The sequence below is a fragment of the Notamacropus eugenii genome, chromosome 7 (genome assembly GCF_028372415.1).
Source record: "Notamacropus eugenii isolate mMacEug1 chromosome 7, mMacEug1.pri_v2, whole genome shotgun sequence".
Taxonomy (NCBI): domain Eukaryota; kingdom Metazoa; phylum Chordata; class Mammalia; order Diprotodontia; family Macropodidae; genus Notamacropus; species Notamacropus eugenii.
In genome coordinates, this window is record NC_092878.1 from 32,411,195 (window position 1) to 32,435,443 (window position 24,249).

The 24,249-nt window shown below is 41.5% G+C and overlaps 1 protein-coding gene and 1 long non-coding RNA gene across 11 annotated transcripts in view; one reads left to right on the plus strand and one right to left on the minus strand.

The window, feature by feature from the left end:
• Window positions 1-558: 558 nt before the first annotated feature.
• Window positions 559-24,249, plus strand: part of LOC140513771 (TP53-binding protein 1-like) — a 130,806-nt gene continuing 107,115 nt past the window's right edge. For 8 of the 10 annotated variants that reach the window (XR_011970333.1, XR_011970332.1, XR_011970334.1 and 5 more), the window contains exons 1-4: window positions 559-784; window positions 18,827-18,861; window positions 22,014-22,084; window positions 24,054-24,150. Coding sequence is in view for 7 of the 10 variants with exons in the window: in XM_072623741.1 (XP_072479842.1) it covers window positions 559-784; window positions 18,827-18,861; window positions 22,014-22,084; window positions 24,054-24,150 (429 nt within the window). In the remaining 3 variants the exon portion in view is untranslated. Of the gene's footprint in view, window positions 785-16,782; window positions 16,912-18,826; window positions 18,862-22,013; window positions 24,151-24,249 lie in introns of those variants that run through there. The other 2 variants (XM_072623743.1, XM_072623745.1) reach the window with 2 other exon arrangements.
• Window positions 16,906-24,249, minus strand: part of LOC140513841 (uncharacterized) — a 34,648-nt gene continuing 27,304 nt past the window's right edge. The window contains exon 5 of the long non-coding RNA XR_011970382.1: window positions 16,906-19,662. This is a non-coding gene — a long non-coding RNA (uncharacterized lncRNA). The remainder of the gene's footprint in view (window positions 19,663-24,249) is intronic.

A 24,249-nucleotide genomic window follows, 5' to 3' on the forward strand; every position in this document is an offset into this window, starting at 1 on the left:
GGGCCTAGAATCAACCCCCTGGGATCCCCGAGCCCTCAGGGTCCCGCTTTCTCTGATCGATCTTAAGTTGGACGAAAATGACCGCATCCTCTGTCGTGACACCGATTTCCTCTATCAGGAGATCGCGAGCGACAGGGATGTAGGGAGCCACAGGGCAATGAAAGAAACCTCAGAAGGAGAGAAAGGCAAAGCTCTGGGGCCAGGGGAGGAGAAAATGAGGGGGGTGGGAAGGCTGGGGGATTTCCTACCGATCTTCCCCTTCTAACGGGAGCGGAAAATGTGATTTGCTGTGCATTCCAGGAGCGGTCCCCTGGGGTGACCTCTCCCCGCTGGCCCAGGTAGAGGGAGGGGGCTTTGGGGAGGGAGGAGAAAAGGAGGCGGGTTCAGTCTGGTAGGGGTCCCCGCTGGGAGCCGGGGAGGGGGGCTGTATGGGGAGAGAAGAAAGGAGGGGGACTCAGTAACGGGAAAAGGGGGCGGAATAGCGGGCCGGGCCGGGCGGCGCCTGGCCAATGATGTGGCGAGGCCCAGGAGCGCGGCGTGCAGCCGGCGGACATTTAAATGGGAGACGCCGAGATGCTGAGGCACTCGGCGCGCCCTCCATGGACTCGGGGGCCAATCCAGCCGCGCAGACACAGTCGCAGCTCCCAAGCTAGCCGGGTGTGCCGCCCCAGGGGGGGTCGGGGGGCGCGGAATCAGCCCCTGGGGCAGTCCCAGCGACTCAGGAAGACTTACAAAACCCCCAGGTCACAAAGAGAAGAGAAAATAAAAGGACGCTTCGGAACAGGTGAGTTTAACCCGACAGATGCCAGTTCCAGGTCCTGCTTGGACGCAGACCCCACAAGGAGAGCTTTCCTCTAGTGAATCTCGAGCCCTTCCATCAGCGCACCCCACAGCCCCCAATCCATGCTGGGATCCTCCTTCCTTGCTCTCCTCGGGCAGAGCTGTCTGCTGACAGCCACGATCCCGAGAAGGACTGTGAGCTCCAGAGAAGGAACTGTCCCGAGCTGCAGGTTCCTTCTCTGCAGTGGAAACCCGTGGAGGTCAAGCCTGTCGAGGAAGCGCCTGTTCCGCTTTCCTACACCTTACTGGTTTTCCACTTTCTCAGACCGTCTCTTGTTCCCCTAAAAGGCGGGAAGACACCCCATCCGTTAGGAAAAGGCGCTGGGAAGCAGCGCCTTATTGGGGAAGACTTGAGACTTGGGGTTCAGTCTGGGTGATCATCCTTTCCGATCTGGGCACAGAAGGGATTGAGTCAGAGGACTCGATAGTGAGGCGGTGGCGGCAGTGATGGTGGGTGAAAGAAAGAGGGGAAGGAGAATGTGAGCTTCTCAGGTGTGCTTGTGCGTGTGTTTTTGTGCGTGCTACAGTGTATGCGTGATGTAGTGTGTGTGTGTGTGTGTGTGTATGTGTGTGGTATGTGTGTCCGTTGGCGCCAGTCTCCTATCTCTTACTGGTTGAGCAAAGTTGGAGAGCTGGGAGAAGGAAAAACCGAAAGGTCGTGCGAATGTAGTAGGCGCAGTGAGAGAACCTTTCACCTGTGCCTTTGCGCACCAGGTAAAAGGCGACTGGCTCAGGGGAACGTGTGTGCGCTTTTAAACCAAAGTGAGCCAGGAGCCCCTAGAGGTGCACAAAGTTGGAGATTCCAGGATCTCCACTTAGCCCCACACTTAGTCCAGCCCTAGATGACATTTTCTCCCTCTCCCACTGAAATGCTCGGTCTTACTCGTGTACATATTGGAAGGTACTGTTAAAAGTTGTAGATGCGCATCCCAAACCCCGTCTTCCCTGTTCCCTTTCCCCCTAGACTGTCACTCAAAGGGGTAGTCGCCGCTCATGCTCTAGATAAGAAGCGGTGACAGGAAATCTGGGGGGAAAGATTCTGTTTCACCAGAAAACCTGGAGCTCCGGGCACTTTTGCAGTCCCAAATCGTCTCAGGAACTCGTCTTCTGGGCAGGCCCGATCTGGTCAAACCTTTACAAACAACCCCGTAGAAAGTTCAGTTGCCTAGGGGTTAATACAAACCAACGTTGAAACTAATCTCCCCAACCCATCCCCTTGTTTAACTGGAACTTGTGATTTCAAGAGTGGGGATCTTCCAGTCGCGAAAAACCACTCCAATGGTGCAGATCGGCAATTCGTTGGTTTTAGAGAGTCGCCTAATGCGCTGAAAAGTTAGGGGCTTTGCCCAAGGTCACATTGTATGAACTCAGGTATTATCTGACTCCCGAGTCTGACCTCTCTCTTCTGTGCTAGGCTACTTCCTTAATGCGTTGATGTTAAGGGAAAATCAAAATGCTATCTGTGTCCTCCTTTCTGCATTATCTAGGAATGGGCTTTCCAGATATAACTCACCTTAACTCATCTAACTCGGTCATGGAGACTTAAAGAAAGCATAGGTACCTTAACTGGATTGGGGGGTGGGGGTGGGGAGAGAGAGAGAGAGAGAGAGAGAGAGAGAGAGAGAGAGAGAGAGAGAGAGAGAGAGAGAGAGAGAGAGAGAGAGACAGAGACAGAGACAGAGAGAGAGAAAGAGAGAGACAGAGACAAAGACAGAGAGAGAGACAGAGACAGAGAAACAGAGAGACAGACAGAGACAGAGACAGAGAGACAGAGAGAGAGAGAGAGAGTGTGAAGGCACCAAAATCACTTTTCCTTAGGAAAGTTTACCTCTTGGTTGCAGAATCAGAAACGAATTGCTTCCCTGCTGGGGTTTCTTGTGTCCTTCCTTTGTTCCCACTTCAAGCTCTCCACTAGCGGAATCTGTAAGCCTTTTAATGACAACAACACTTACAACAAAACCCAGAAGTGTTTCATTGTTAAGACTTTGGTAGGTCTTTCACTGCAGAGGCCAGAATCGGTTATGAAATCTTCCGATTGAAGCAGTAAATCTAGGTGATGTTTATGAATGGTTGTTTATTTCCCCCAAAGTGAGGCTGCCACGAAAGCAGTTGATTAAATCAATCCATTGTGTTATTTTATGTTTAAATTGCCCTATAGGCCCTGGAGGAGTGTTTCTTTCTGTCTATCCACATAAGTAAAACAACTAGAATGAAAAAGATTAAGAAAACTCTTCAAGAGTGAGATGAATTCCAAGGATTTATCTGAAAAACTTTCCAATGTACCCAAGTAGGAGCATGATTCAAATTCAGTCCCTATCTAGCATGCAATCTAAAGTCTAAAGCAATGCAGCTGAATTAACTAATCTTCCTTGGCAAACTACTGTTTCATTTTGAGCATGAAATTTTATTTAAGGCTTCTTCACAACTGTGACCACTTTAAAAAAGAAAAACCTTAAGGTTACAATGGAGCTTAGCATTTTCATTTTACATTTTATGGGTTTGATAATGTTCATTGTTTTTTTAAATCCCATAGCTTTTTTGAGAGAGAAACTATTAACTTGCAGGATCCAGTCTAGAGAAATCTAAAATTCATAGAAAGGCAAACTCTGTTAAATGAAAGTTTGGGGTGTTGTGTGTGTGTGTGTGTGTGTGTTGTATGTGTGTTTGTGCATGTGTGTTGGTGCATGTGTGTTGAATAATAGGATCTCTGCAGGCCCTTACTATAGTGGCCACACTGGAGAACACTAGAAACACGATTCATTTCCTTATCTTTGTGCAGTTTCTAACTAGGACTCAGGAGTATGAGACTTTCAGGCTCTTAGCTCCGATCTGATTATGTGTTAGGATCGCAGTCCTGGTCTTCTGCCTCTGTCTTCCAAATTGAAGCTCTCTGTTGGAACACTGTGTTAAATAAATATATGGAGAAATGGTGACATATCTCCAGACTTTCTAACACTCCAGAATCAAAAACAATTTATCTAGAAAAATTATCTTAACACCAAAGATAGAAATTAAATGTGTTGCAAGGGCATTTCCCTTTCTGTCTGCTTAAAGATTTTGTTTTATGTACTAAATATTTCAGACAGCATACTACTATACTACTACTATGTACTATATATAAAGGATATTTTATATACTAGCAGAGATACAACTGTTCTGTCTGAGAGGTAATGTTGGGAAGTAGCATTGTCTACAATGAATCTTATGAAGGAATCATATCTCAGAAATGACTAATCCAGAACACTACGTTGGAAAAAAAAATCATTTCTTTTTAGAGTTTGTGAGTGTATGTGGGGGGTGAGGTGGGTGAGAGGTGAACTTATGTGCTGGATGACAGGAATGAATCATGAAGGCAGGTATCACCTTTGTTGCTTACAAAATAAAAATGATTTTGTACAATACTCAGTCCTAGAAAAGCAAATTCATAATAGATCTCATTTTTTATTCATCAAAAACAAAGGTAATGAAAAATAAGTCTAATTCATTGAGAGTAGCCTGGTATGGTGGAAAGAGCACTGGTTCTAGACTCAGAGAATCTGGGTTCAAATTCTCACTGTCACTTCTTACTTGTATGATCTTGGACAAGTCACCTAATTCCTTTGTGCCTCAGTTTTCTCAGTTGTAAAAAGAGGGTTAGATTAGATGACCTTCCAGGCCCCTTCTAGCTCTAAATAAATGATTCTAAGTACAGGTTTACATTTCCAAACAATCAGTTTTAAGGGGGAAAAATTCTTCATGCCCATAATGAAAATAAAATCTCGCCCTTATATACGCTACAAATTCAGTCATTCATGGTGTCAGATCATGTAGCACAGAGTAAATCTATACTAATACAAAAAAAAAAAAACCCCTGTATGTAGCATGAATTTGCCTTGACATCATCATTTTAATGGAGTTTTATTGTTTATCACAAAATAATTTTTCTTGACCTATTTTAATATATATAGTCCTTTAAGTTCTTACCTCCTAAATTTTTGTGTCTTCTGATTCCAAGTGTCATCTGGCCTTGTATTGTATGTGATTTGTCCTTTATTATTGAAGAGGACCTTGACATCAGGAACATGATGCCATGACTTGCAAAGTGAATTGTATGAGTCTGGTCATCTGTTCTATGCAATAGAGAGAGACAAGTCCAACTTAACTAATGGTCTTCAATTTCAGGATTTGTTGGTTTGGGCATTTGTAACGTACAGAGGATAGATGAGTCTCTGCTTCTTCATAGGCATTTTAAAAAACATGTAAAGTCTACTTTTTTTGTTTGATGAGTTTGTCAGAAAATTCTAGACTATTTTATTTTATAATTATCATTGCTAAATCATGATACTGAGGTTTGATTAAGTCATCTTAGCTCTAAAACTAGGATACACCCAACTCTTCTCCACTTTTATCTTCCGCATTTCCTAGACTATAAGCCTAAGGAGAAAATGGTCACAGCATCCAAAAAGTGTGGAGTATAGGTGATCACCTCTAGCATCTTTTTAGGGAGATAGTCACATTAAAACGTGTCTTTTCTAGGTATCTCTCCAAAACTTTATTCACTGAGAATTCCCCAAAAGTCCAGGCACAAGCCTCTGACCTCCTTACAGCTTTTCTCTACTGTATTTATTATGTCAAACCCTTAAAACCTAGATAGCTAGTGGAAAGAGGACTGCACTTGGAGTCAGGAAGACCTGAGTTTTAATCCTATTTACACTGTGTGTAAGTCACTTATCCTCTCTCCACCTGTTTCCTTATCTATATAATGGGGATAATGATAGCATATGCCTCCCAGAGTTATGAGGATCAAAAGAGATAAGATTTGTGAAGTACTTTGCAAACCTTAAAATGCTATATAAATGCTGGATGCTATTATTAGAAATAGGTGTGGCACAGTCAGCCAAATTATGAAATGCTGAGAAAGCAAAATAAAAAGGAAATAGTCTCAAATTCAGTAAGATAACAGGTTCTGTCTTATGTAGAGTAAAAAAACATGAGAAATAGATTGTGCAAACTAGTTCCTTTTTTTTGTTCTTTAAGATCCAGAAGAATGTGCTCCTCAAAAGCCTTTCCAGTGGTACCCACCACAATGACCTGCAAATCAGCGTTTGTTACATACACTGAGTGTCATGCAAGTAAATGATGAAGGAAAACTTAAGGAAAGGGTCAGGTAGAAAAGACATACTTTTAGTCAGGTTTTAAAGAGATAAGAAGGAAGGAAAAACTATGAGAAAAGATAAAAAAGATGATTAGTCCAAGAGATAGAAGCTACAGGGATTGCTTTTCACAAAAATCTGACCTGCTTACATGGCAGAATATTCAGTGAAAATTGACATAGACGTCTATTGTGTTGGCAAAACCTGTTTACTGTGTGCTGGTAAATGTTTAACTACCAGTCTTCTAAGGAAAAAGAAGTGTGCATGACACTTTAAAGTTTAATTTGCATCATTAATATTTATGGACATTGTTAACATTATTAACATTATTAATATTTTCTCCATCACTTTCTTATGTCTAGACAGAACATGAAATCAAGTCCTGATTTGTAGTATTTGCTGATTTCTGAGTTGTAAGGGCTCGCACTGATCATTTAACAATTGTTTGTCAAAGTATCAGCTGGCTCTAATATGCTTCTGCTTCAATTGACGTAAAAGTGAGTCTGAAGGATCACAGAATCCAACCCAAAGAGCTAGACATGACCTTAAACACTTTGTCATCTTACAGATGAAGAAATCAAGACCTAAAGAAGTTAAATGACTTGTGTAAATGACAGAGATATGAACTTCTATTGCTTATCATTGTTAATTCTATTTAACTTTACTACTAGATGATCTAGCTTGGTTATATAAGTGGATAGTATAGTGAATGGAAACACTGAGAACACATACACTCCTCATAAACAGTGGGAGATCCACTGGTGAACATAGTGGCCATTCATACAAAACCTCTTCTGGGACATCGTTGTCATCAATAGTTATTGACCGCCTACAGTGGACAAGACACTGTTCCAGTTCTTTAGGATACTAAGATGAATCGACAGCATTTATTCAGGCATTTACTATGAGTGTTACATGCTCAAGATGCAAAGATGAAAAATGACACAGTTCCTCATGGATCATAAAATTTATTTGGAATTCTATCCAAGTATAGTGGGCCATTTCACAGGTGTGGAATTCAATGAAAAAGTGGGCAGTTAATTGGAAGAGAGGCAAAATCCATTCTCTTCAACAATTAGAAAAGCTCATGACCCCAGTCAGGAGTTCTTAACCTGGGGTCCATGAAGTTGCTTTCTTTTCTTTTAAATATTTTGTTAACTTTATTTCAATATGGTTTGTTTCCTTCATAATCATATGTATTTCATTTTGTGCATTTAAAAACATTATACTGAGAAAGGGGACCAGGATTCTACCAGATCACTACCCAAGTCCTTGAAACAGAAAGGTTAAGAATGCCTGCCCTAAGTAGATTTTGAACTTATTTGCTTAAATAATCCACAGTTAACCTGTATAAGAACTGTTATTTAATAGATTCAGAAATATTTTAGCAATTTAAATACCTTCTATTTTATTTATTTTGAAAGTGGAATTTTTTTTAAATCATACCTGAAGTTATATGCTATCTTCCTCAGGCACATATTTATTATTTGGGACAAAATAGAGTGACTTGAGCCTCAGTGAGAAGAGAGAATGCATTAGAGTGGGCTGTTTATGTGTAATTCTTAAAGACTTACCTATTTTCAACTAGAAAGGCACAACATTGCTAGTTTCCTTTCTTTCCTTCACAAAAACATGGGCACTCACATATACACAAGGATTCTACTGGCAATTTTATCTCAGCCATATGTTTCTGGATTGGCAGTTTGATCAGGCAGCTTCCTCAGTCTAACTCCACTGCCTTCCTCTGCTTTACCAGACTTCTGGTCAAGTCCTCTACAGTCTAGGCTCAAGGTAAAGTCTCAGGGGGCAACAGTATGACAGGGTCTTAGATGGCCAGGGTAATTAAACTCCTCACCCAGCCATCTCTAACTTTCTTTCTTCTCCTTGAATTGTGCTTTTCCCCCCCTCCTCTCGTTTCCCTCCTCAACTGGAAGAAAATATGCAACAACATTTTTTCACACAGATTCCCTATTATGTACTCCCCAGAGAAAAAATGCTTAAAGCATAGAGAGACCTCATCACAATACTTTCTGTTCTATTTACCCACAGACAATATCAGTCCTCTCGTGAACCATGTACAGTATCTGATTGGGGATCACAACCTATCTCAAGTAGTCTCCCTAAATACCTACTGGACTTAACAGATAGTGAGATCTAAAGCAAATAATATTTCTTATTTTTTATGTCTCCGCATTCTTCTACAGAAATCATAGTGTGATGCTGCATCATGGTATGGAGGTAACACTGGGTTCTTGAAGACTATGTCAGGTAGCATAAGCATTGGCATATTCAAACAACCAGGAAAAACTTTGAGTATGATTTGGATAACAGATTGTGTCTGCTCCATGAGGAACAGCAAAGTATGAGGAGACATTACCAGAAGTTTGGCCATAAAGTGATGAATTCTTTGGCCATGGTGACCCAGGCACCAAAGAGGTAAAAATGCAAAATAGTCCTGACTAATATGTGGCCCCCTTCCATTTCTGTGATGATGGTGATGGGAGCATGAGAAAGGGATCAAGTGGGTTAAGCATCACGTAGTTTTCAGATCTACAAGTCTATGTTCCAGCCACTGATTCCAAAGAGGCCAAAACTGCTCAGTTCTCTGAAGACCTACAACATCTTCTAAAAACAACAACCAAAAAAGATGTCACCTACATCACAGGGGATTGGAATGCTTAAGCACAAAATCAAAAGATAACTGGAATAACAGGTAAGTTTGGTCTTGGAGTACAAATGAAGTGGGACGGAGACTAACAGAGTTTTGTCAAGATAACTCACTGGTCAGAGCAAACACTTTTTTACAACAATCCAAAAGGTGATTCTACACATGGACAACACAGATGGTCAATATTGAAATCCGACTGATTATATACTTTGCAGCTAAAGGTGGAGAAACTCTATAGTCAATTAAAACATGACTTAGAGCTCACTGTGACTTAGATCGTGAGATTCTTGTTGCAAAATTTAAACTTAAATTGAAGAAAGTAGGGTAAACCATCAGACCCCATAGGTATGACCTAAGCAATATATTTTAAGAATACGAAGTAGAGGTGATGAATAGATTTAAGGGATTAGAGCTGGTAGAAAGAGTGCCTAAAGAACTATGGACAGAGGATCACAATATTGTACAGGGGCAGGGACAAAAATATCCCAGAGAAAAAGAAAAGCAAGAAAGCAAAATATCTGTCTAATAAGGCTTTACAAATAGCTGAGGAAAGATGGAAAGTGAAAGGTAAAAGAGAAAAGGAAAGATATGTCCAACTGAATGCAGAATTCCAGAGAATACCAAGGACAGATAAGGTTTTCTTAAATGAACAATGCAAAGAAATAGAAGAAAACAATAAAATGGAAAAGACAAGAGATGTCTTCAAGAAAAGTAGATATATCAAGGGAATGTTTCATGCAAAAATGGATATGGTAAAAAAATAAAAATGGTAGGGACTTATGAGAAGTAGAAGAGATAAAAAAAAGAGGTGGCAAGAATATACAGAAGGAGTATTCAAGAAAGATCTTTAACCTCAGTGATAATGGTATGGTTACTGATCTAGAGCCAGACATCTTGGAGAAGGAGAAGAATTGCTAACAGGAATACTAGTAAGGGTGATGGAATTTCAGTTGAATTATTTAAAATTCTAAGAGATGATGCTGTTAAAGTGTTCCATTCAGTATGTTGGCAAATTTGAAAAACTCAACAGTAGCCACAGGATTGGAAAAGATCAGTTTTCACCCTAGCCCTAAAAAATGACAAGGTGAAAGAATGTTTGAATTACCAAACAATTTTGTTCATTTCCCTTCCAGACTGGGATCTGGGGTTTGTTTGGGTTTTTTTTTTTTTTTTTTGATGAGGTAAAGAGCCCATTCTCTGCCTCATTTCTTTATCAGTGAACAGGCATTGCCTCAGTCAAACTGAGACCTGTTAAAGACCTTAGCTTAGAAAGGCCAAAGTCTCTACTGCATCTAGGGCCATCTCTAGTCATCCTGATCTATAGATGGCTCTGGAGAAGAAAGTGAGGCTGGTGACTTGGCACAGCCCTCCCTCCCTATATCCAATTCACTTGCCTGTGGTAGCATCATTTTCCTGGAGTCATGATCCTCTTCAAGAACCAAGGAGAAACAATAGCAAGCAATAGTGTCAGTATAAATGCAAGTCAGTTGTTTCAATATATTGACTCATTAGACAAGATCACACATTTAGAGAACCAACAGATTAATGTTTGTAACGCTGATCTGAAAACTTTGTTGTTCTTGTCTGACTCCTCACTGCTGTCTACGTTCACTCTGAGACCATCAGGATCCAAACAATGACCAAGTAGGGAGTGGCCTGGGACCTATCATTCTCTAGTCAATGAGGGCCAGAGTGATTGGGCGTTGTCAGGTGCTTAAGGGAAAAAAAAAGTTTCAGGGATCAAAATTTGTCATTGTTTGTCCCTCATTCTCCAAGAGGACCATGACATCAGGGAGGTGATTACATTCTTGCTATAAAGGAAGCTACAAGGCATGAAGAAATTGCTGTTAAGTGAAGGATGGTTCACAAGTTTCATTTGTTTTTCCAGAGAACTGAGTAGAGGAGTAAGTTGTCAGTTTGGATGGAATCCTAATAAAGCTGCCCCCACCCCCAATATTCTAACTTCCTTACAGTCCCATTACCCCTACTTCACCACTCCCCCATCCCTAACTCAATATCCGAACTTCTTTATATATGCCTCACTGCTCACTAGAACAGGTGTGTCCATGAACTCCTATGTCTCACAGAACAGCAGCAGTGTCCCTGAGATGAGATCCCAGTCACTGTCTCTAGCCAGTCACTGCTTCCAGACCCATTCCTCATACTTCCCACAGAAACAGCAGGTGTATTCATGCACTCAACCACAACCACATCCATCTAGTCTCAGACAGGACCATCCTTGGCCAATCAGAAAGCAGCACCACCAGGATGCCCATGCAGGATGTGGACCCCAAAACAACAGAAGGAACTTTCTCTAAGTAAGCACCTGCTCGGTAACAGCAAAATCTATCCTTTCGGTGAACCTATGACATAGAGAGGCCCATTATGTCATTATCATACATTCATACCCTGCCATGGATTTTTCTGTATGCATTGTAGGTATTTGCATACACAATTCGACCGTGGCTGGGACTCCTCCCCTATAACCTAATCCTTAACAAACTCCTCCTGTCTTCTTAATATTCATAATTTGTTACGTAATCGCATCTTCACCCTATAAAAATCCATCTTGCTTTCTCTGAAGTTGTTGGGCCCTCTTGGGCTTCCTAGGAAGCATCAATCTCAAGAAATGTCTATGCTTGGATTAGAGATGGTCTGACTGAATTCTTTGAGATAGTTCTACCACAACATTATCATGAAACCACAACAGTTCTATACTAAAGAGATCTTTCTCAAACCTGTCCTCCAATATGTTAGTTATTCTTTCTAACTTTGTCATCTGAAAATTTGATAAGTATGCCATTTGTTACTTTATCAGACGTTAATAAAAAACAAAGTGAAACAGCACAAGGCAGTGTTATAACCAAGGTGTGGAAAATCAAGTTTGGCCCAGGGCACTGAAATTGAAAAACAGCGACATCACTTGTACTCTTTTGACAGCATGTAAACAGCTGAACCTAGCACCTGGATAACAATAATAATTATTTTAAAAAGGAAACTGCCAGATGGTACAACTGCTCCCCTCAGGGTTGTAATACAGGCAAATTCCTCTCAGATTTGGACCAATCCTTCTTCCTAAGTGACTGGAAGACTAGTGACACTCTACAAAGCACAAGGAAAGTTAGGAAGAGGATTCAGTTTGGAGGTAAAGATAATGAGTTCGGTTTTGGACATGCTGAGTTTATGATATCTATGGGATGTCCAGTTTGAGATGTCCAATAATAGGCAGCTGGAGATGTAAGACTGGAGGTCAGAAGAGAGGTTAATGTGGGATAAAGTAGATTTTTCTTAATCACCAGCATAGAAATAATCATTGTATCCATGGAAACTAACAAAATCACCAAGTAAAAGAAGAGGAAGAGGGCCCAGGACAGATAGCTATGGCACATCTGTGGTAAGTGGGTATGATTTGGATGAAGCTCCAGCAAAGAAGAGCAAAAGGGGTGGTCAATTAGGAAGGAGGAGTACCAGAAGAAAGTATCCCAGAAAAGGAGAAGAAGGTAAACACAGGCTCAAAGTTTACAGAGAGGTCAAGAAGCATGAAGCCTGAGAAAAGACCCATGTTTCTCTCTAATAGCCTGTAAGTTGCCTGAGGGAAGGGACTCATATAATGTAGTGGGGGCAGTTCATAGGTATTTGATAAATTCTTTGTTGAATGAATGAACCAAGATACTCAATAGCTTCTTAAAAGATTGTCTTAGCAGTCCACACAGACATGGATGAAGCATGTATATTGCACAGATCAAGATCATGATACTTAACTGGAGAGATGGCACATGGAATTAATCCATCTTTTTTTTTTTTTTTGTGATAGACACTGGACATAAACAATTGCCTAAACCCAGAATTGGATAGGAGGAAGAAATCAAACTGGATTCTATTTGGGAAATTGCAAAGCACTTTTACTGATTCTAAACTGTTTTCTCTCCCTTTGCAATTTAGAAAAATGGTCCCCTCAAAAAAGTCATGAACAGGGATTTTACAACTGAGATAATCAGGAAACTGGGACAGGATGCTTCCTCATAAGTTTTTTTCTTTATAAAGCAGAGGTTCTTAACTTTTTGTGTGTGGCAATCTAGTGAAGCCTATGGACCCCTTCTCAGAATAATGTTTTTAAATGCATAAAATAAAATACATAGGGATTGCAAATAAAACCCATTATTTTGAAATACAAATTTCAAAATAGTAAAAACAGACAAAACTTCAGACTCCAGCTTAAGAATGCCTACTTTAGAGAACTCTTTTTCCTCACTTCCCAATTTACAATCAATCAACATTTACTAAGCACCTATAATATGTCAGGCACTATGCTAAGCATTGGGGATGCAAAAAGGCAAACGACAGCTTCTACCCTCAAGAATCTTCTAAGGAGACATGTAAACAAATATATACAAAGAAGCTATATATGGGACAAATAAGAAATAATTACCAGAAAGAAGGTACTAGAATTGAGGTTGAGAAAACCTCCTTATAAAAGATGGAACATTAGCTGAATGAGGGGAGTGGAAAGAGGATAACACTGTATACAGTTATAGCTACATTGTGTGAAGGCTAATTTTGATAGACTTGGCTCTTGCAAGGCAAGGTTCTAGGACAACTCCATAAGGCTCATGATGGAAAATATTATCCACATCCAGAGAAAGAATTGTGGCATTTGAATGCAGATGGAAGCAGACTATTTGCTGTCTCTCTTTTGTTTTGTTTCTTCTTTCTCATGGTTCATTCCGTTGGTTATAATTCTTCTTTACAATATAACTAAAATGAAAATATGTCTAATATGAATGTATATGGACAGCCTATATCAGATTGCATGCCATCTTGGGGAGCGTATGGAGGGGGAGAAAATTTAAAACTCAAAAGCTTGTGGGACTGAATGTTGTAAACTAAAAATAAATATATTTTAAAAATAGGAAAAAAAAGATGGAATTTTAGTTGAGAAGTCCGAGAAGTCAGTAGGTGAAGCGGAGGAAGGATAGCATTCCAAGGACGGGAGACAGCCAGAGAAAATGCCTTAATTTACCTGTGGTTTTAGAAATCACAACAATGAGTAACAATAATGATTAATAAAGTGCTGCTTCCCACCCTTTGTTGCTTTTAAGAACTCCAGTTGATCTCCCCCAGGGACCACCCAACCTCATTTGGCTTCCATCCTACCTCCTCTTAGGAGACTGATGATATCTCCTTTACAGAGTATAGGTGGGCAAGCTGAATTCGAACTCTATTAATGCTAGAAGAGACCTTAAAAAGCTCATAGAATCAACTGGTTCTACTGTTTCATTTTAAAGATGGAATCTGAGGCCCAAAGAGGTTAAGTGTTTGTCCGTGGCCATACAAGTAGTAATAGAGATGCACTTTGAACTCCCACATAGACTTCAAATCAGGTGGTTTTCCTACAATATTAGACCAGATATTAATCAACACCGCCAACTCTTGGGGCAGGCAGAGTTAGAGTTGGGCTACCTCCATAAGCTAACAGGAGCCTAAGTAAATTCTGCCTAGTGGTGCTTAGAGAAATGGTGTGTTTAGCAGAGACCTCCCATACTGCCAGCATATCTTCCCGTAGAGCTGCAAAAAGATAAGTAGCTCTTAGGCTAGTTTAAGAGGTTTGAGTACATAATCCCCAGTTTCTTTGGGTGCCTCCACTCGAGCAGACCTCTCTCAGAGATAAGATAAGTCGTATCTCTCTGGTCACAAATTTTTAAATCCCCAATTTCTTCCAGCTCCTTTCCTTCCCCAAAGTGCTTTGCACAAGACTGATCCCTGGAGAAAAGTCTAATGGGCACTGCCTTTATGTTTCCTTCCAGGCTTCGTTTGGGATATTAAAATCTCTCCTTTGAAAAGGGCTTTAGAGGCTTTTAGATTGCTTACTAGCTCTGGGCAAGTCACTTAACCTCATGGACCTCAGTTTCCACCTCTGTCAAATGAGTAAGAAGGAAATGGCAAATCCCTCCAGTATCTTTGCCAAAACCCCCAGAGAGGGGTCATGAAGGGTTGGACACGCCTGACAACCTGTCCTGAGAGCGCTGCAAGGCGGGACTTTGGACCAGCACGCTGCGTGGGGCTGCAGGATTGTGGGGAGCAGCATCCCTGCGGATCACCTCTGGGTATTTGTGATAAGCCTCTAGTGGCCCCCAAGTCTGTCTCCCCACACCTTCTAATACAAGCCTAAGCTTGGAGCCTTCCCTTGTCTTTGGAGACCACACCGAACCCCGCTTTACAGGGGAGAAGCTGGGGCTCAAAGGGGTTGCATGGCACGCGCATGATCAGGCACCCCCTCATGGCACCTCCAGCCTCCCCCCTGCCCCCCCCCGACCATGGAGGGGCCTTAAGGGCGGTGTAGCGCTCAAGGCTGCAGGAGCCCGGTCCAAACCTCGGCGTCCTGCCCGGGACGGGAGCACGTGGGTGGAGTCCCCGCCCTGCGCCTAGCCCTTAATTAATGGTCTGAGTTGCACGGCCCTGACCATGGTCCACCAGGGATCTCCGCCCTTACAGGGAGCTCACGCGCAGTACCTGTCGGACTAGCCGTAGGACCGGGCTCTACCTTTCTCCCCCCACCCCTCCCCCCTTTCGGTTCTGCTGACGGCGTTACCGCCGAATCAGGCTATTGTTAGGCCCCCGCGGAGGGGTTCTGATTGTGAATGGCGCGGCCCAATCAGAGAGCGGGTCGAACGTTGGCGCTGCCGTTTGAGCCGCTGCGTTCGGCCCGAAGCTGAGTTCTCGGCTGGGGTGCGGAGGCGGAGCGGGAGCTGAGTGCTTGGCTAGGCGGCGGAGGCGGAGTGGGAGGCGGGAGACCGCGGCTTTGGGATTTGGATTGTGGGGGCGACCGGTCTGCCGGAGTGGGCAGCCCGGGATGGGGTAACAGCCCGGCTGACGGAGGGCGGTGCCTGAGCGTGCGAGACCGGTCCGGAGGGGAGCTCGAGGAGTCCGCGGCGGAGCCAGGGCCCAGGGCCCGCCGGGCCTCCGGCGTCTGGGGCGACGTTAGCCTAGGGCCTGACCGGCGACGAGCGGGGGGCCGCAAGAGCCCGCAGACCCGAGGGACCGGAAATAGAGACTGGGAGTCTAGGGGAAAGGTCTTCTGGGGTGAAGGCCTGGGACTGGTTGGTGGGCAGTGACCGGGAGGAGCGTGGACGAGTGTGTGGGGAGTGACTGGAGAGGAGCGTGGACAAGTCGGTGGGGAGTGACTGGAGAGGAGCGTGGACAAGTCGGTGGGGAGTGACTGGAGAGGAGCGTGGACAAGTTGGTGGGGAGTGACTGGGGAGGAGCGTGGACGAGTGACCGGGAAGGAGCGTGGACGAGTCGGTGGGGAGTGACCGGAGAGGAGCGTGGACAAGTTGGTGGGGAGTGACTGGGGAGGAGCGTGGACGAGTGACCGGGAAGGAGCGTGGACGAGTCGGTGGGGAGTGACCGGAGAGGAGCGTGGACAAGTTGGTGGGGAGTGACTGGGGAGGAGCGTGGACAAGTCGGTGGGGAGTGACTGGAGAGGAGCGTGGACAAGTTGGTGGGGAGTGACTGGGGAGGAGCGTGGACGAGTGACCGGGAAGGAGCGTGGACGAGTCGGTGGGGAGTGACTGGAGAGGAGCGTGGACAAGTTGGTGGGGAGTGACTGGGGAGGAGCGTGGACGAGTGACCGGGAAGGAGCGTGGACGAGTCGGTGGGGAGTGACCGGAGAGGAGCGTGGACAAGTTGGTGGGGAGTGACTGGGGAGGAGCGTGGACGAGTGACCGGGAAGGAGCGTGGACGAGTCGGTGGGGAGTGACTGGAGAGGAGCGTGGACAAGTTGGTGGGGAGTGACTGGGGAGGAGCGTGGACGAGTGACCGGGAAGGAGCGTGGACGAGTCGGTGGGGAGTGACCGGAGAGGAGCGTGGAAGGGTCCGTGGGGAGTGACTTAGAGAAGGGTCAGTGGCGGGGGAAGGAGCGGGGTGTGGACAAACAGACCTGAGGGCTTGGAATTGAGGGTAGGAGACACGGAAGTGGCAGGAGCAGGCCCGAGCCCCAGCGGGGCTCGTGGAAGTGGACGAGAGGGAGTTGAAGCGAAGGTGGTGACACCGAGGGTTTGTAGCAAGTGGAAGAGGTGGTGGCTAGAGAAGGTCAATGGGTGGAAAGGGATCAGGACGAGGAGGAGGGGAGTGGCGGAGAGGTGCGAGACACCCGCAGAAATGAGGCACCGGAGGCTGGTGAGGCTGACCCTGCTGCAGCATCTCGAGGCCGCCTATGGCTTAAAGATCCAGAGCGCTCGCGGCCGGCAGGAGTCTCGGGCGATAACTTTTAGGGTAAGACCAGGGGGAAGAGGGCTGAGGGAGGACATCCGAAGGCTAGTAAGAGTCACTGTGAACCAAACTGGTGAAAGTGGAGCATTAATTTTGTCCAGAAAAGAGGACAGGATGATAGCTAACGTATCTCTAGAGCTACCTATGTGCCAGGGGAAAGAAACTGAGAGGTTAAGTGGTTAAGCGGTCAAGTGACTTGTCTGGGATCACACAGATCTTCTGACTCCAGACCTCGCTCTTTGTTCACACACCCATTTAGCTGCATGTTTAAAACTAGAAAGAAACTTAGAAACTATCTCCTCTAACTCACGGTTTTACAGAGGAGGAAACAGGCCCAGAGAGAGCTTCAGTAATTTGCCCAGAATCACGCAACTATTCTACAAAATAGATTCTGAACCTAGGTTTTTCTGACTGTTTGCTAGTCCATGCCGCTTCTCGATTTTACACATGATAAGCCATATGGTGAAGATGTCAAGATTTACTGTTGGTTATAACTAATGTTTCTATAGTACCTTAAGGTTTCAGATTACTCCATGTACTTGATTTTATCTGAACCTTACAACAACCCCTTGAAGTGTGTGTGTATCTTTCTCTGTATATATACATGTGTGCGTGTGTGTATACACACACACTACATGTTATTATTATTCCTGTTTTTCAATCTGAAGTTCATAGAGGTTAAGTGAGTATTTGTGATTATTTTCTGAGGCTTTTGTGGGCTATCAGGAAGGGTGGTTCATTTAAAAAGAATGGTGTTTTCTGAATGGTTCAGTGGAAATGGTTAAGTACTGAAGAGGAGTTCTGGTTAAATACTAGTGTGTGTGTGTGTGTGTGTGTGTGTGTGTGTGTGTGTGTGTGTGTGTGTGTGTGTATGTGTGTACTTAGATTAATTAATACAGCTTCTTTTATGTGGTCCTGTTGTGTATATTTGTTACAGCTGGTTTTTGAGTGCATAATAGTTAATTGAATCTGATTATGCCCAAACCTAATTTTTGCTATTGTCAGCTTTATGTCATAAAACATTTTTTAACTAGGTAGTTAAATTGACACTTTTTTGTTTCTACTGATTATTTACCAATATGATAGTCTCTTCAGTTGTTTCAGTCTCTACCCAAGATTTTATACCTATGAGATAGTAATTTCAAAGATTTCAAGAAATTGAAGGAAAAGATTTAGAAATGTGATGTGAGCCATGTAATATTTTTGAGATAGCATTATGTTCTACAAATGCATAAAGAAGACTAAAATGATTGACAGATGGAGAAGGTCTTTGCAAGACATAGCCCTTGATTTTTTTTCCACTCATAAAATCAAGGAATTCATTTCATAATTTAAAAAAATCGTGTATCAAGCATCTATATACTATGTTTTAGGTGCTGAACAATACTTAAGATCTTGTCGGTAGAGTAGAAACTGACTAGTGGACACATTGTATTGGACAAACAGCCATGCAGAATATTACTCAAATATGAGAATGAACAGTCATATTATATTATATAAAGTAAGTATGAATGTCTTTAAGAGATAAGTGTAAATCAGAGTAAGTAGCCGCTGGAATTGTTTCAGAATGTAATGTGAGGTGAGATAGCTAAGAACAATATTAAAGTTGTACTTCTATTTGCAATAACATTTTATACTGGTTCACACTTAAGAGTTTCTAATACAAAAACTTGTGAATTGCACTTTATACAAATACATAGACTAATATATAAAAACTAATATTTGTGTTCTAAAAATCAACTTATTTGTCAGTATACTGATTTTTCCGTCTTCCCCTCATTTTTTAAAATATTCTATTGAAGGCATTGATTTAATCTGTTTAGTGTAAAGAGCACTAGGCTCCTTGCCACATTCAACTATCATTGCTATGCACCTCCCGTATCTGTACCTTAGCCCTAATCTTTCTCTTCAATTCTAGCCCTGAATCATAATCTGCCTTTCAGACATTTCCAGGTGAGTGTCCCGTAGGCATCTTAAGTTCAACATCTCCAAAATAGTACTCACCCACCTCTCTCTGAAGTTTCTTTTGAGAGCAGTTCTGTCCTAACCGTTCTGGTTTGTGAACTTGAAATCGGCTGTAACGCTTCATTTCCCCTCAACCCCTATACCCAGTCACTTGTTGATTCCCCCTACAAAACATCTTTCTAATCCTTCAATCTATAACCCTAGTTCAAGTTGACCTGTTAACTTCTCCCCTGGACTATTATAGTAGCTTCCTAATTGTTGTGTAGGTCATGGTTTTACCCTCCAGGTTTTATCCATCATCCACTTAAAACAAATGATTGTTAAAGCATGGGTATGACTGTGTGGTTCCTTTTTTCAAAAAGATTGCTATCTTGTTTAGAGTCAAATACTACAACTGCCTTGTTTGGCATTTGAAGTCCTTCAAAAAGTAACAGCCAACCTTTCCAGGTTTATTACATATTACTCTGTTTTTTGCAGTGTGCAGTTAAAGTAAGCCTATTTGACATTTCTTTGCTTCCATAACTTTACAGAAGCTATCCTTCATACCTAAAATACTTTTTCCCACACTTCTGCCTCTTGAAACCCTTAGTTTGTTTCAAAGTTTAGCTGAAGTGTAACCTACCCTTTTCTAGTTTCCCATCCTCCAGTTAGTGCTTCTTCTCAATTGTATTGTATATATTTACTTACGTGTATCTATGTCTTTTCCCTCTACTTCTCCTCACCTCCATGAAATGTAATTTCTCTGAGCAGGGACTGTTTCATCTTTGTTACTGTATCTTTCTCTGGAGCCTAGAACATAGAAAGTGTTTAATAGATGTTTGTTGCATGAAAGAATTTCTCTCAGTGACCTCATCAGTTCCTAGGGTTTTATTATCTTTCATTCAAGATGATTAAGAGCCATTGTTAAAAAGCTGTCCTTGAAGCCTGGGATTAAAATGTTGCCTTTGACTTTTTGTGTGATTTCCTGGCAAGTCATTTAACTATTCATTGTTCTAGGCATTTAAACACTACTATTTGCAGAAAAGTTGCCAGTCTCTATTGGTAGAATAAGTGCCCTCATTTGGGAGTTATCTACACCAGTGAAGTCACCAGTCATATCCCTAATCCTAAACCTATGTAGATGACTTGTAGGTCTGTATAGCCAGTCCCAGTTTCTCCTCTGAGCTTCTGGCCTGCATCACTGTTTGCCTATGGGATATTTCAAACTTGATATCCAAGATTTATCTCAGTTTCTTGATATTACAAACCTGTCTCAGAGATATCTCAAACTTAACAGGTCCAAAACATCTCATTATATTGCTCTCCAAACTTCCCTATTTTTGCCCCCAAGGCACCACCAGTCTTCTCATATCCCAAGTCTAGTAACTTTCCATTATCCTCTTCATTTTCCCTCACCCTGTATATCTAATCAGTTGGCAGTTGTCTTGTTTCTTTCTGACCCTCCTTAGTTCAAGCCTTCATCACATTTAGATTACTGAATTTGTCTCCTAATTGTACTTCCTGCCTCAAACCATTTCCTATTTCTGTCTTATCTTACATATTGCTGCCAAAGTGATTTTCCATTAGCCCAAATGTGATCTACAAAATAAACTTCATTGGTTCCCTGTTAACTCTCTAGGATAAAATAAACTCCTCTACTTAGCTTTTAAAGCCTTTCACAAGCTGTCTTTCCATCCTCATTGTATATTACTCATTAAACAACCCCACCCCCAGCCCATACCGACTAGCCTTTTCTGTGTCCCCCATGTACTCAGGTATGTCCTGAATCTTCCTTTGCAGTTGCCATCTCCACATGCCTGTAATTCACTCCATCCTCACCTCTGCTTCATCTCTCTTTTCCTTCAAGATTTAGCTAAAATATCACTATCAACCTTTCCTGATTTTCCATCCTTCCCCCCAAAAATGCTTATTTAGCTATTTTGTATTTATTTATATTCTGTACGTACTTCTCTCCCTCATTAGCACATAAGTTCCTTGAGAGTAGGGGTTATTTTATTTGTATTTTTATCCCTAGTGCCTGGTGTATAGTTACAGCTTAATAAATGCTTATGGATTGATTTTTTAAAAAATACTATAAATGGCTTATCTCCAGTCCTAGTAATGGGATGTCTTCTGCGTTAGTCATTTTCCTAAGTGTCGTACGAGCTTACAGAAAATTTTTATGCTTAATTCTTTCAGTATATATATCTGCACTGTTATTTTTTCCAGGATCTCAGAATTTGATTTCAGATTATTAATAATAGCTCATTGTTACAACATGTAGTTTATAAAACTCCCTCTGAGTTATGTGGAATTATCCTCATTTTACAGGTGAGGTAACGAAAGGGCTGAAATGGCTTATTAGAGGCCACATAACTAATAGAGACATGACTTGATACCCAGGACTACTGAATCTTGGTGCCTTTCACAAGTTATTCTTGTGATAAATAGTCTTCGGAAAAATTGTTAAGAATTAGTTAAGAAATATTTAATAGTTAAGAATAGTTAAGAAATAGTTAAGAAAAATAGTAAGAAAGAAGATAATTTTATTATAGAAATAGCAACTGTACAAGAAGAGGTTGAATTGGATTTTTTAATGTTTTAATGTTTACTTTCAGTATTTCTTAGTCCTAGTCTCTTGGAACATTTTGTTAGAAAATTTGTAACATTCATCAGCCAAAAAAATTAATCCATCTTACCCTATTATTGGTCAAGGAAGTACACAGATAATTTGATGCAGAGTTAGTATTTGCAGAGCTGTGGAAGGTGATTTCAGAAAAAAATATCCATTTTAATAGATGCAAATTGAGAAGCATTAAACCTATTTGAAGTCCTCTTTAAAAAATAATACAATAATGATACTTTAATGTGTGTTAGTATTTGATCCAAATGTTCTGTAACTCTTTCATTAGCATAATTAATAGATATTATTGGCATAAGGTATTTATTTTAGTATTTGAGACTAGTTCTGTTCTTAAGACTCACTGTTACCAAAGTCTGTTGCCTTTTAGCTACTATGACTAATTATATCTCAGAATATTAGTAACTAGTTTAATTGTTTTTTTGCTCTTTCCCTGAAATCACAATTTGTCTTCACATTCTGTGCTTATACCTGTAAATTTTTATCTTGATGCTTATAATAAATGACTTTTACATTTTAGGGGAAAATTTTTCGAGCACCTTTTTCTGTACTACCCCAGACATTTGTACCAGAATATGGAAACATTCCAAGGTAAGAAAGGTGTGAAATTAGCCTAGAATTAAGTGGTGAATTGCAAGGTTCAGAAATTAGTAGATATTTCACACTTGGGTCTTTAATTCATGGACTTTATAATTCCACTCTGAAATCTGTATTTGAATGAAAATCCCTGTAATGTAATGATACCCTTAGCACAGTGCCTGACAAATAACAGACTTTCAGTAAACGTTTATTGGATGAATGAATGAGTATATTTGGGAAGAATTGTGGGAGAAGAGTAATTATATGTTATTGAGATGCCCAAGCTTTTGTAAATAGTGATCACACAGTGTTATTCAGATTTGTTATGCGCACATTTCACATTCTAGTAAAAGGATTTCTAAACGCTCACGTATTGGGGAAATGACGACAAAACTCATGTTAATGAACCTGCTTAGATCCTCCGAGTCCTTTACCTAGGAGAGCTGTGTAATCTGTAGAGATAACGTTTATTTGGCATTTAGTTGTTTTCATTCTTTATAACCTCTTTTGGGGTTTTCTTGGCAAAGATACTGGAGTGTTTTGCCATTTCATTCACCCCCTTATTTTACAGATACGGAAACTGAGGCAAGCAGAGTTAAGTGACTTGCTCAGGGTTACATAGCTAGGAAATGTCTGAGGCCAGATTTGACCTCAGGAAGATGAGTCTTCCTGACTCCAGGCCCAGCACTCACTCTATCCACTGGGCCATCTAGCTGTCCCCTTTAACATTGATACTACATGTATTACCTACAGACTTCTATTGAGCATCGTTCTGTCTGCATTATTTTGTTCTACATATTGAATTATTTTTTTAAAAAATCATCTCTGTCTTCCGAAGAGTTGGACAAATGATGTTGGCAGAGAAATAAAGGTCCCACAGACAAGCAAATAAAGAAGTAAATTAAATGAGATATGAATAGAACCTATAAATAAAAATAAACTGATTTTTCAAAAATGGAACTTGTATTTCCTCACATCTATCCCATTTTCACACTTTCCTGTTATGATTGAATGCACAACCATTCTTCTCATTTTCTAGTTTTAGAGCCTCAGAGTCAATTCTCCACTATCTTCTCTTTGAAATTCCCTCCTCCCACATCCCTTTAGTCCAGTTAGTTGCCAGGTCTTGTTGATTCAAGTCTCGCTGTTTTATATCCATAATCTAAGCTGCTGCCAATTGATGTTCCTAAAACAGGGGTCTGACTTAAGAAGCTTCAGGAGCTTCCTATGGCCTCTGGGATAAAATACAAAATCCATTTAAAACTTTTCATGATCTGCCTCCCATCTACCTTTCCAGTCTGTTGGCTATTAGTCCTTTTGACGATACATACACTCAGTCTCCTGCCTCCATTCTTTTGCATTAACTATCTCTCAGGTGTATAATACATTCCTTCTTTACCTTTGCCTCTTATAAGCCCTCGCTTCTTCACTATTATATAAGACTTTTCCTGACCTATTTTTCCTCTACCCTAGTAATCATTTGTCTCTTAACACTACTTTATATATACTCATCTGTGTATATGCTGTATATGTTGAAATGGAGGAATTTTTTTTCCTTTTTATCTGTAGTATTAAGGATGCCTTGCATATATGGAAACTTAATGAATGTTGAATTAAATTGAATTAAAAAAGGTTGTTGCATTTTATGGGATGGTAATTACAGAAAGATTTGTTGGGGTATACATGTCTGTGTGTATAGAGGTTATATATATATATGTGTGTGTGTGTGTGTGTGTGTGTATACACACTTAGATAGTATGGCTCTTGGGTATATAGTAGGCTGTGAAAGTCATGGAATGAGAGCAACGGTCATACTAAAATTAGCACAAGAACAATGAGTAGATTATAGAAATGGGAAATGATTTATAATTCAGAAGTCATGTCAAGGACCTTCACAGCCTATTGATGTACCTTGACAAGTATATTCACTTAGTATGGTTTTTGTAAGATTAAATACATTAATGAGACCTGCCTTTTTCAGTTTTCTCGTTGATGCTTGCACATCTTTGGAACAACATCTTCATGTTAAGGGTCTTTTTAGGGTTTCTGGATCAGCTACCCATATAAAAGCACTGAAGGTAGGCATATTCCTTGACTATTTTTTCTTTCCACAGTTGTCTAATTAGGTTTTTGTTGTTACAGTTCTCAGATATGACATGAATGTGCAAAGGGTCTAT